General features: G+C 43.8%; 1 protein-coding gene across 1 annotated transcript in view; it reads right to left on the bottom strand.

The window, feature by feature from the left end:
• Nucleotides 1-3,429: 3,429 nt before the first annotated feature.
• Nucleotides 3,430-13,178, bottom strand: part of LOC137540900 (ABC-type organic anion transporter ABCA8-like) — a 199,930-nt gene continuing 190,181 nt past the window's right edge. The window contains exons 31-37 of the mRNA XM_068262083.1: nt 12,441-12,516; nt 12,004-12,098; nt 11,203-11,322; nt 7,011-7,151; nt 6,718-6,797; nt 6,575-6,630; nt 3,430-5,033 (exon numbers count right to left, since the gene is read on the bottom strand). Of these exons, the coding sequence (XP_068118184.1) occupies nt 4,941-5,033; nt 6,575-6,630; nt 6,718-6,797; nt 7,011-7,151; nt 11,203-11,322; nt 12,004-12,098; nt 12,441-12,516 (661 nt within the window). The 3' untranslated portion in view covers nt 3,430-4,940. The remainder of the gene's footprint in view (nt 5,034-6,574; nt 6,631-6,717; nt 6,798-7,010; nt 7,152-11,202; nt 11,323-12,003; nt 12,099-12,440; nt 12,517-13,178) is intronic.

Raw genomic sequence — 13,178 nt, 5'->3', positions numbered from 1 at the left:
ATAATATATGTTTAATCGTTATAATTGTATAATATTGTCTATAACCTTCATTTATCATTTGTTCATGTAATAAAATCTGAAAATATTGTTTACAACAATTAAAAAATATATATAAGTGCGTTTGTAATAACTGTAGTAAAACATTAGTAAATATTACTAACCTTTTACTACAACTAAACCGAACCTTACTCTCACACAGATCCCTCCCTCTACCTATCCCTAACCCTTAGACCCCCCTGGTGGTGCCTAACTCTAAATCTCCCCTGGTGGTGCCTAACCCAGACACCCCCCTAGTGGTGCCTAACTCTAATTCTCCCCTGGTGGTGCCTAACCCTAAGATCCCCCTGGTGGTGCCTAACCCTAATTCTCCCCTGGTGGTGCCTAACCCAAATTCCCCCTGGTGGTGCCTAACCCTAATTCTCCCCTGGTGGTGCCTAACCCAAATTCCCCCTGGTGGTGCCTAACCCTAAATCTCACCTGGTGGTGCCTAACCCTACGACCCCCCTTGTGGTGCCTAATTCTAAATCCCCCCTTGTGGTGCCTAACCCTAAGACCCTCCTGGTGGTGCCTAACCCTAAATACTCCCTGGTGGTGCCTAACCCTAAGACCCCCCTTAGTGATCGCTTTATTGTGTGGATAATAATGTTTTACAAATAGTGACTGACTGACTGTAAAAAAATATATTACAGTTTACTTACTGATCGCTTTATTATGTGTAAAATAATGTTTTACAAACAGTACGTGATAACATTTTAAACAACGGTTTAGTTAAATACGATACATATGTTTAGTATATCTGTAAACGTAATTAGTCACAGGCGCATTTTGTAAACTTAAATCATCACAAGCTCATTTTTAAAACAACAATATTCTCCGGGCGTTGTTTGAAAACGTTAATCTCCGGGCGTCCTTTTTTCCTGTTCTGCACCCGTCAAACGATATTTAATATGGGAGTGAATGGTAGCGCCCTTTTTGTCCACTTGCCTGATGTGCCCAAATCTCCTGCTTCCCAGAATAACCTGGATTTACTGCATTAACTTTTCTTATGGCACAAGACTGAAATGACACAACTACCAATTCTTAGACATTTGAAAATTCTCACTATGGTCTGATCTGATTCCAGCAAGAGGTCTACAATGTTTGTACACTGTGTAAACAAAAATAAGTTTGCTGGATCAGTTAAACATTGACACTGCAGGTGGAAGGAACTCTATGGTTGGCAGCTGCTTTAACTGCAAAAAAGTTTCTTGTATTTGGTTTCACTGTACTTTCTTGACCTACAAAAATTATCTTCCCCTCTTTTCTGCAAAATTTACCTCAGCCAACTGTATAGAGCAGAACATCCTACTGAGGGCCATTTCACACTTTTTCAGGAGCGTGTTGTACGTTTTGAAGCGGACAAAAAACTGAGCCACAGATCCCAATGTTAAAAATAGCAGCCGTCTTCACTCTTGTCAAAAATGGACTGCCGTTTCCACAGAACACAGAACGGATTTCCTAAACTTCCTGCTTCCTTCCTAACTGCTGAATGAAACACCCCCCCCCCCCCCCCGCTGGACCCCACCAGGTGTGCTGCCCACTAGCTTGCTGTCTATAGACCTGCTCACAGTTCCATCAGTCTGCTTCCCAGTGCCCAGCACTTGCAGATTGTCAGTCTGGTTCCCCCGCTCCACATCCCAATGCCTGGCATACTCAGCAGTCAGATTAGCATGGCCGCAGTGATGATGAGGGAGGCAAGTATACTGTATACACCGCTCTCCTCCATCATCCTCGCTGCGGGCCACGCTAATCTGATTGCAGAGTATGCCGTGCATTGGGATGTGGAGCGGGGGAACCAGGGTGAGAAAAAGATGGAAAGGAAACAGATGCTGCTATTTTCAAAACAGATCCGTTTTTGGAAAAACTGATCCATTTAAAACATATTCCGATCTGCAATCGTACAGCATTGGACCGAGCCTAACATGTTGTTTAACTAAGGGTAATTTCTGCTAAGTAACCAGCTTTCAGGTAATTGAAAAGCAGCTGATGACTTTAATGTGTTAAATCTCGATTTTATTTTATGAGTGAGACGAGATTTTTTTAGTTGGAAGTTTCTGCTTAGCACTACCACTGTGCTATTTATAGGGAAAATGCTGCAAACAGAATAATTACACCAACTCCTTTTCTGGCTGACCTTTTGGAACTAAATGTGTCTATTCAGAGGCACACAAAACCTCTAATTGGCCTGTAAAATCCAAACAAAGGCCTTTATTGGCTCATAGCCATGTTCTGATTGACCAATCGCTCTATCCAATAAGATCCTTTGTATACATAAGAAAATGACCAGAGCCAACAGAATAACCTTGACCCCTCCCACCTTGGCAGTCTTTTCTTCACCCTCCTTCCCTCAGGCCAAGACTACAAGACCATCCTCGCCAAAACCTCCACAGGAACACCTTCTCCCCCCATGCAGTCCTCCTCCTTGAGCCCCCTCCTGAATGTAACTTCCCGGACTTCACCTCTGGTATCTCTGGGGTGCTATCATACCGCACCCATGTTCTACACCAAAAGTGTCCTAATGGCCCATACTCATGGGCTATATTTGTGGCCTGTCGCTAGTACACGTGAGTGTGTGCGTGACAGGCCGGCGACAGCTCGTCGCCAGGTCCCTCCGCGGAAGAGGGATCAGCTGTGCGACGGAAGCAGTCGCCAACGTTCCTCCCCCCAGCCAGAAACTCAGTTCTCTGGCTATCAGGTTGCTGTCGCTAGTCCGCATACACACGCGGACTAGCGACAGTTGCGGCGAAGTTGCAGCGGCAACTGTCGCTAGGCGATTGACCGCGCCAATCGCCTAGCGATAGCAGCGATGAGCGATGGTTCGGGGGGCGCGCGCCATACTCACAGGCAACCTGTCGCTGCAACACGCGCGTGCCACGTGGTTGCGGCGACAATTGTAGCCCGTGAGTATGGGCCATAACACAGTCCTTCGCCCGTTGCACTGTGTCGCTGGTATGATTTGATCTTGCAAATTTGCATTGTTTTTGTTGTATGTAGCTATTCCACTGTATATAATTGTGGTGTGTACCATAAATAATTCTGGGTGTGGCACTTAGCAAATATAGATGATTCTGATACTGATAAGAAGCTGCCAATAAGAGAATCTGTGTAAATCTGATTGGCTAGGTTTGGGAGTAACATATCCAATGAACTTTCTATGAGTGGTGGCCAAGAGGGAATGACTGCTGTAATGATTCTACTAACAGCAGCACCCTTCAGCAGTGGTCGTATCCATTACTCAGGGGCCTGCTAGACCCTATTCATGATTTACAGCTTAAAATTTTTACTTTTTAAACATATGCCATGGCTGCTTTTAAAGTATTGTAACCCTGTAGCACAAAATACTCGTTTCTGGGTCTTCAGATTGGGTGGCTGTTCATGAAGATGCAAAGGTCAGGGGACAACAGGCCTTTTTACTGAACGATGCATGCACAGGCCTTAAAGAGTTACAGCTTCAACAGTTGCGTAAAAATCACATTATGTTTATTTTCAGGGATTTTTTGTCCTAGTAAAAAAAATGTAATCAATGAAAATATGCTGTAGGTAATCTCGAAAAATATCAAAAACGTCGGATCAGTGAATAATGGCGCACAGCACCTATGCATATAAATGGCGCCGCATTAAAAAGATACGCTTATCGCTATTTATCGTTAGTACTGCATAATAATGGCGCACAGGGAAAAAAGCAGAAAAACGGCACACACTAACGTTATTTATCAATAGTGGCACACACTAACGTTATTTATCAATAGTGGCACACACTAACGTTATTTATCAATAGTGGCACACACTAACGTTATTTATCAATAGCCCCCTACATAAGCCAAACTGCAGACGTTATTTAACTGCAAAATGGTGAATGGATTTCATGTAACACTGTCAAGGTTAGGGTTAGGCACCACCAGGGGGGGGGGGGGGGGGTCTTAGGGTTAGGCACCATCAGGGGGTGGTTAGGGTTAGACACCACCAGGGGGGTCTTAGGGTTAGGCACCACCAGGGGGCCTTAGGGTTAGGCACCACCAGGGGGGTCTTAGGGTTAGGGATAGGTAAAGGGAGGGTTCTGTGTGAGAGTAGGGTTAGGTATAGTTACAGTACAATATACACCACCAGGGGGGTGGTTAGGGTTAGGCACCACCAGGGGGGTGGTTAGGGTTAGGCACCACCAGGGGGGGTGGTTAGGGTTAGGCACCACCAGGGGGGGGGTTAGGGTTAGGCACCACCAGGGGGGTGGTTAGGGTTAGGCACCACCAGAGGGGGTTAGGGTTAGGCACCACCAGGGGGGTAGTTAGGGTAAGGCACCACCAGGGGGGGGTTTATATGTTATGGGTAGGTACAGAGAGGGTGCTGTGTGTTAACGCTAAAAAACAATAAGGCTTTAACGCTAAATAACAATAAGGCTTTAACATTAAATAGTGATAAGCGGCAAACGGATTAGCGGCAACACCGTGCGTCATTATTCTCAGGCGCCATTTTCAGATTTAATTCAAGGGTGTGAGCCCTCCACTTTTATAATTTAATAGTAAGCTGTTTATTAGCACTATTGATCCTAGAAAGCTGACATATAGTAGTATAATGGCACACATAGGTGCTAGGTGGCTGTAGAACCAATACAGGTCAGTCCATCGGTTGTTCTCACACAGTATTGTCAGGTGGCCTGAGTCCATTCCTAGGCTGGTAGATTATTCTTCTAAAAGGCTTCCTGAAGGCACTGTTGACCAAGTCCTGTTTTTTTTCAGCTGATATTTTCCTCCTCAGCTGATGGTTTCCCCATTCACAGAAGACCAGGAATGCTTGTCTTTGTAATGCATCCAGGCGATGCAAAATCTCAAATATCTCTGAGCTCCTGAAGGCAGAAGCTTTGGTTAAGTACACAGGGCTTGATTACAATAACATGATATGAAAGGCTAAATATCCTCGCTCTTTAGGAGTTTCCAACTGAATGATGAATCCACATGGAAGTCCTCCTTCTCCTGCTCTTTGGCCAGCTCCAGGAAAACCTGCAGAAAAACAGGAAACAAGATTCTGCTCTTTAATAGGCAGAAGAGAAAAATAAATCTAACAAATTGGCAAATATCACCTCTTCAGATGTTCCCCTGGGAGCTGCTTTGAAAATCTTTACTATATGCCACATCGGTCTATCTTTTGCTTGGTGGGAAAGAAAGCCATCTAAAATCTTATATTAGTATTAGCCTATCAACAAATCAGGCGAGATTTAGTGGAAAGATAATACAGTTGACACATATTTGTAGAGAGTGCACCAAACTCTTTAAAAATGCAAAGCAAAAGATTTGAAGATTAAAGGGTACCTGAAGTGAGTAAAAAAAGCTCCTTTCCTCAGTAGTTGGAAGCCTCTGGATGGTCCAGGGCTTTGAGGATCCTCCTGCAGCCTAAATGCCCATACCCACCTCGCGATTTTTCCGATGAATATCATTTTCTTGAGCTACGAGTGGTCGTTTCTGTTATCTCGCGACATGGGTCCAGGTGCATGATCACGCGAACATCGTTTAGCGTCATGTGGTGGCAACGACCATCATGGCGGATCAGATCTTTGAGATCTGTGACAACTCCACCACAAAGTACCATGATCACTTGAGGTCCCGTTTGCACCCATTATGTACCATGGTGTGAAGTTGAGCATACCCACAGGCAGGAAGATAGATCGTGGCACGCTCGTCACCAAGGAGACGTCACTGGATCCATCTTCCTCCATTGCAAGATGAGTATTCAGTTTTACATTGCATTTACATTATTTCTATATCTATTCAACTCCTTCAAGTCAAATAGGTTTCTTCTCGTTGTGAGCACAGCTGTGGATGAGTGCATCAAGACTGGCCATGTGCAAGTAAGGTCCAACCATGCTCAGTAGAACAAATAACTAGTATACAGTGGAAAGAAATTTGAGTGCAAGCGGCTACATTCTATTGGCCATCCAAGGACATAGCTCACACTTGCCCATTCTGGATGAAGGAGTCCATGGCTTGGAACACGGCCGGAAAAGGACAAGGACCCTGCACAGGAATGGTATCTCTATGAGGATCCATGAAGCATCTGGAACATCCAGAGGATTCCAACTACGGGGGTAAGTATCTAACAAAGTGCAACTCTAGCAGAGTTGTCAGTGCATTCAAATTTTATGATGTAAGAGGTTTTCTTGAAGGTTATTCCTCTCAGTATCTTGTCTTGCTTTACCTTCACATTGTTCTGCAAAATGTCCTAACAATGTACAAACAAAGATTGAGCTTGGTGGATATTTCCTATCTTACATGCAGTCTTCTACCTTATACATCCACTAATTCCTGAGAATCTAGCATGTGCACAGCTGCCACACAATGTCATTAAGAGATCATTTGGCCATCTGCCATGAATGTAGACCACATGACTGAACACCGCTCTTTCGTTCTTTGAAGAAAAGAGGAGGAGCAACACACAGAACAGTGCTGGGCAGTGTGTCTGTACAGGGCTCATTTGTTAATGAACATTAGGAAGACAGAAATTTAAGGTGTGTATGAGCCTTATGGTTGGACATAAGTTGAGTTACCTGCTCCAGGGTGGACTGGGAGAAGCTGTACTCCTCAAGGTTATAACATCGCTTAGCTGTGTAGAGTAGAACAGAGAAAGGTCACATCTTACAGGATTCATCTTTAGTCCTGACTGAACTCACTTCGAGACATACAGCCTTACCATTCTCCAGGTTTAAGAATGCCTCTGAAAGTGACTGCACATTATCCACTGGGATCCTATACACCAGCAACGAGGAGAATCTGAGAGGAAAACATTGACAGAGCTATAAATAAACCCTACAGGTCCAGACATTACAGAGAACTGGACAGCATTATTCCAATTTTTAAGCAGGAATCACACTTGCCCAACATACAATGTGATATGACTGTTAGTAAATCTCCATTTTTACTAGGCATATTGATCAATCAGGAATGACCGCTTATTGGTGGGCATAAGATGCTCTGAGTTTTTACCTGTCCTGTCTGGCAGCTTGCGGGAAGAGGCGAAGAATCTCTCGGTGGATTTCATCTACTCCTTGTCCATCTCTCAGTTTGATCTCCAGGAAGTAACCTTTACCAAACTTACTCTTTAGATGCTGGATGGATCCAATACACCTGGAATGGAAAAGAAGTAGTTAATCATCAGTGAAAGCACCAGGGGGGTGCTTTGGGGTGCTGACGCACCCCCTAAAATTCTCCAAGCACCCCTAAAGCACCCCCCAGTGTGATCTGACTTTCAGCGTCTAATAGACGCTGTGTCAGTTCACCGGCAGCAGCAGCCCGCAGCGGCAGAGCAGGGCTACAGTAAAATAGCGTCCGAAGCCCTGCTCTGGAGACTTCGAGTCTGCAGTGCAGGGCTTCGGGCGCCATTTTCCCATAGCCCTGCTCTCAGCGCAGGAGTTTTAGTTGCTGGCTGCAGAGAATCGTGGGAGCTGCGCGCCGGACGGAGGCCGGGACAGGAGATCTGCTGCAGCCAGGTGAGTAAATGTTTTTTTTTTTTAATTTATATTAGCAGGTGTATTTACTGGTTAGGTCTGCCACATGATTGCACGTATTTTCTGGTCACCTCTGCCACATAATTGCACGTATTTTCTGGTCAAATCTGCCACATGATTGCACATATTTTCTGGTCAAATCTGCCACATGATTGCACGTATTTTCTGGTCAAATCTGCCACATGATTGCACGTATTTTCTGGTCAAATCTTCCACATGATTGCATGTATTTTAGAGTCAAATCTGCCACATGATTGCACATATTTTCTGGTCAAATCTGCCTCATGATTGCACGTATTTTCTGGTCAAATCTGCCGACATGATTGCACATATTTTCTGGTCAAATCTGCCGACATGATTGCACATATTTTCTAGTCAAATCTGCCAACATGATTGAACTATTTTCCGGTCAAATCTGCCGCATGATTGAACGTATTTTCTGGTCAAATTTGCCACATGATTAACGTGTTTTCTGGTCAAATCTGTCACATGATTGAACGTGTTTTTTGGTCAAATCTGCGGACATGATTGAACGTATTTTCTGGGCAAATCTGCTCACATTATGTCTATTTTCTTGAGAAAACCTGCACAATTATGTGAATTTTTTGGGGAAAGGGTCACCAAAACTTGGGCCCACTGTCTTTACGTTGCACTTTTAAAGGGAACCCGAGGTGAGAATAATATTGAGGCTGCCACATTTATCTCCTTTTTAAGTAATACCAGTTGCCTGGCTGCCATGCTGGTCCTCTGCCTCTAATTCTTTCAACCATAGACCCTGAACAAGCATACAGCAGGTCAGGGGTTTCTGACAATATTGTCAGAACTGACAAGATTATCTGCATGCTTGTTTCAGGTGTAATTCAGTTCACTACTGCAGCCAAATAGATCAGCAGGGTTGTCAGGCAATTAGTATTGTTTAATAGGAAATAAATATGGCAGCCTACATATCACTCTTGCCTCGGGTTCACTTTAAATGTTATTTTGTATCACTGAAATAACGATTCCTAGTCTGTTTCTTCTCGAGGGAGGTAAGTCCACCAACTTCCCCCTTTCAAACTGCTTTTAGACATTTTTATTCTAAATTGGCACCTATGTTCAAAAAACTTTATACATAATCTAGTCCACCCCTGGTGGAGGGGTATATACCTATTTTTCCTATCTACAGAGAGCGACTTCTTAAACCTGAGTGGGGTCAGGTAATAATTCTCCCCACCTGCAATTAAAGTGGTTACCTGGCTGGTAACCTATCTTTGTGAGTGTATCCATTTTTGCCTATTTTAATCATCTGTATCAAAACTACTATACTATATTGGGCTCTCGGTTTTCCTTACTTTTTGGTATAATAAAAAGGTTCAATACAGTCAGACCTAGCTTCCTATTTAGACTCAATTGAACTGCCAAATTTTAAGAAAGATCAAATCACTAGTTAAGAACAAGACATAACTACAAAAATAAGCAATAAAACAGCTGCAATCTGGTAAAACCTTTGGAGCAGATGGCTTTCCTGCCCAACTATATAAATCCTACGTAAAAGAATTTATGCCTAACCTTTACTCCCAATTTAAACATGTGTTAGAAACAGAGCAATTAACTGATATGTATGAAGCAATTACCAATACATCGGCCACACAATGTGCATCATATAGACCAGTATCGCTACTAAATATCAATTACATTTTTTTTAGCTACAATACTAACAAACAGAATTAATGGGGTAATAATGTATGAACAGCAAGCAGTCGGGATTTACGCAACTGCTCACTGAGGGACGACCTGGTCACTATGTCTGCACACCCAACTACCAGTGCCTCACTTCACTGCAGTGCAGCAGGTTACAGTGACACCAGGTACGTGGACTGTGCCACCACCTGTGTGCGTCACTACTAAAGGCAATGTCTGCAGCCTAGCAAGTATCTATGTTATTACACCAGAAGAGACATGGCATTGGAATGGAAAGCGAATACCCCTCTTTAAACAGACTCTTGGAAAATAGCCATTAACCAAGTCTTGCCATTGCATAAGACTACATATACTGTACTAACATAGCATGCCCACAGAAAGTTGATGAAATATGAAATGAAATATGAAATATGATCCAACGTTTATGAAACATTATTGGAATGTAGAATGTATGCAAATTTTGGAACTATCAATATGTTGTGCCAAATATTTATGGAACATGGAAACAAACTCCCTTTTGAAATTGTGCAATGAGATAAACACAATAATGAGGGTACCATTTTATATTATATCTGATTGAAAATAAATAAAATGAACTAGTTAAAAAAAAATATTTAAAAAAATATGAAATTATGCCTACAGACAGAAGACAGACTACAGACACAAGGCCTAGGAGGCCAAGCAGGATTTTCAAGTTAGAAAACGTGGACTATATTAGTACTAGAGAATTAGACGTTTCCCCTTAGGTGTGTAATGGATTGCGGAGACACCGCCGCGCGGTCTGACAGCGAGGCGGTTGGTTCCGCATTCAGACCAGCGGTTTCTCCGCAGCAGCATGCGTCTGGTTTGTCTGAGCCTAGTAGTGCACACAGATGGAGAGCTACGCACACGCGCGCTAACAGGCAGGCCCTTTATGCCAATAGTAGAAGGATCAGCTGATCAGGACGATCAGCCGATCCCAGCGCAGTAGGTGATTAGCTGAATGGGACTGGGCGGTGCAGAGGAGCGCTCTGCTATATATACATCTTGCCTGTCAGTTGCTGGTTGTCTGCCGTTGCGAATGCTTATGTGTTAGCACTCAGACCATAGTCAGATCCCATAGTGTGTTAGAACCAGGTGGACCTGGGAATTCACACTTAGCCAGATTACTGTTTATTACTGTGTTACACTTTAGACCAGTTCCAGGGTGTTGAGACCACGGACCTCACACCCAAGCTTAGGGATACTGTGTTATTATTGTGTTATACTTTAGACCAGTTCCAGTGTGTTGAGACCACGGACCTCACACCCAAGATTAGGGATACTGCGTCATTGCTGTGTTATTCTTTAGACCAGTTCCTGGGTGTTGAGACCACGGACCTCACACTCTAGACTAGGCTTCTGTTTGATATCTGTTATGACCTATTGCTCTCTTGACTCTTCTCCTGGTCTCTGATTCGGTACCTACGCATATCTGATTACCTGTTGCCAACCCTGCCTGTCCCTGGGTACCGAATCAGCCTTCTGTCTCTGTACCTTATCTGCTCGTGTGTTGCCGACCCGGCCTAGCCGACCCTTCTACCTGTGTCACCCCCCCGGTGGGGTGTCCAGTAGCTGCAGGGACTCCCTGTCCCTCAGAGGGACCCTTCTGCATTCCAGTCAGGGACTCTATCTCATAGGAGTCCTTTGACTGCAGTAGAGTCTGACTCCCAGCAGTTCAGGGAATCATTGGCCCTGTGGTTATCTCCAATCCTGTCTAGGAGATACTTGTTATATGGTCTAGGGTCACCTGCTCCTTAGGTGGTCCAGGCTCATATACTGTTGCACCAAACACTTACACTTTATCAGGTGTCCAGAGGTTAGTTATACTTGTATTATTGGTGATTCTGCAGATCATCAATAATCAGGTATATATCTGTATTCTTGGTGATACTGCAGATCACCAATAATCAGATTCTCTCTGTGTGCGGACACCGATCGTTACAAGGTGGTTCTAAGAACATCCTTCTCACCTGAGCTTCCCAGACACCATGATGGCCACGCGGTCACACACAGCCTCTGCCTCCTCCATGTAGTGGGTGGTAAGGATTGCTCCTCGCTCCTTGTTCTTGAAGGCTGCACGGATAGCTCTCCTTCAGTACAGAGGAGACACAAAGAAACACTGAGCCAGTTGGAGAGAGAAAAGGATTCTGCAAATTATGAGTCACCCCTTACCAAAGACCTCCAGACATTCTTATACAAGCTCACCGTGCAGGCATTTTGATAGGTGCATACATGCACCTTGTTGTACTTCATCAAGTTGGTGAAGTCGAAAGAATCTTATATTAGTTTACGAGTGCATAAGGAAAGATTAAAAGCTCTGTTGGGTGTTTAGAGCCGTTTGTGTCACAGTTAAGAGATATCCTCACTTCCTGTCCATCTACGGGAATCCCCCACAACAGGATGAGAGGTTAACCTCTACAGCAGGGACAGAGGTAGCAATAAAAAGAGTGTTTCTTTTTAGTATGGGAAAGCTTTAGACACTTAAGGGCCTGAGGCTGAGCCCACTAACGCAGTTGTGCGCAGTTGTGTCCGCTTTTCAGCAACACATCAATGTTACAGATGCTGAAAAGCGGACACAGCTGCGCACAACTGCGTTAGTGGGCTCAGGCCCTAAGTAAAATTTGTACTGCTCCAATAAAAAAATTAAAATAGTTTTATAGAGTCTTGTGTCAGATGTTATGCTCTGAGAGTTGCCACTCACACATGATAGAAACATGGTAGAACTCTTTAAGACCTTGTAATAAGATGGTACTAGGGGAGGCTGGACTCACCAAAGTCTCTGTTGTCCTTTTGGGTCCAAACCAGTGGAAGGTTCATCTAGGAGAACAATGGTCGGATTGCCCAACATGCTGATGGCAAAACATACCTGAAACATAACACTGTGGATTTTAGAGGAAGATTTCAGCTTATATTATGCTTTCAAACAATAAAAAGTACCAGAAAATTAATCTTTTTGATATGGAAATCTTGCTTATCCGATGGCTGTATATTGTCAACAAAAAGCAAACCAGGTGAAAGAGTGCAAGGAAGCTGAAGCAAAATTTTAGGATGCTATGAAGAGTTGACCAGTGAGGTTTAAAGCAGGGCCATCTCAGATGAACTTCATGTGGATATACTGTATGTGGAGGGTTTCCCATTTTTCTCAGTTTCTCTGAAGGACGATATATTTCTGCACATAACCACCATGCAGTCAAGGCCAATATCTCACCTTCCTGGAGACTCCAGCTGACAACTTCTTGGCAGGCTTATTTAGATGGTCCTTCATCTCCAGAGCTTCACTCAGTCTGTGAAATCACAGCAAAAACATGATGTCAAGAGGTTGGGAAGGCTTTATGTACCTTTGCTATCTGCAAAAGCTGGTAACTGCTGGTTAATTAGCCAGTAGCTGTCACATTAACACAGCTGCTACCTCACTAAATAGAAGGGACTGTATTTGCAGGCACAAATTTAGCTTCTTTGGTCAGTGCATAATTGCATATTAAATTGAATCTGTAACTCGCCCCTTCACCACCCCTCAAAAAGTTTGATACCTACCTGATCCATCCCGGAGCCCACTGATCCTGCACAGAGTCCCTCTGCACATGTCCAACAAGAGTTTGTTGAATATGTTCTCATGGCTGTGCGTCTTTCGGTATACTAATGGCTATACCACAGGCACAGCACATAAAAGGGGAGCACATCGGTGAAAAACAAGACGGTCCTGGGTAGCAGCAGTGGGGTTGAGGAGGACATAGGAAACCTCTGGAGCATCCAGAGGCTTTCCTTGACTTAGGCAAGTACCTAACTTTTTTTTAGAGAAGTAACAGGTTATCTACCACACTCTTAAGGTGCCCATACACTCGTTAGATTGGCAGCAGATAGATAAGAAATGCATCTGATGATCTAGAACATTTTTTACCAGGATATAATTCCAATAGATTTCAGTTTGAAATCTATTGAAATTCGA

The sequence above is a fragment of the Hyperolius riggenbachi genome, chromosome 12, assembly GCF_040937935.1.
Source record: "Hyperolius riggenbachi isolate aHypRig1 chromosome 12, aHypRig1.pri, whole genome shotgun sequence".
Lineage (NCBI taxonomy): Eukaryota > Metazoa > Chordata > Amphibia > Anura > Hyperoliidae > Hyperolius > Hyperolius riggenbachi.
Note: the sequence above shows the minus strand (reverse complement) of the source record. Positions and strands in the feature narration are given on the sequence as shown.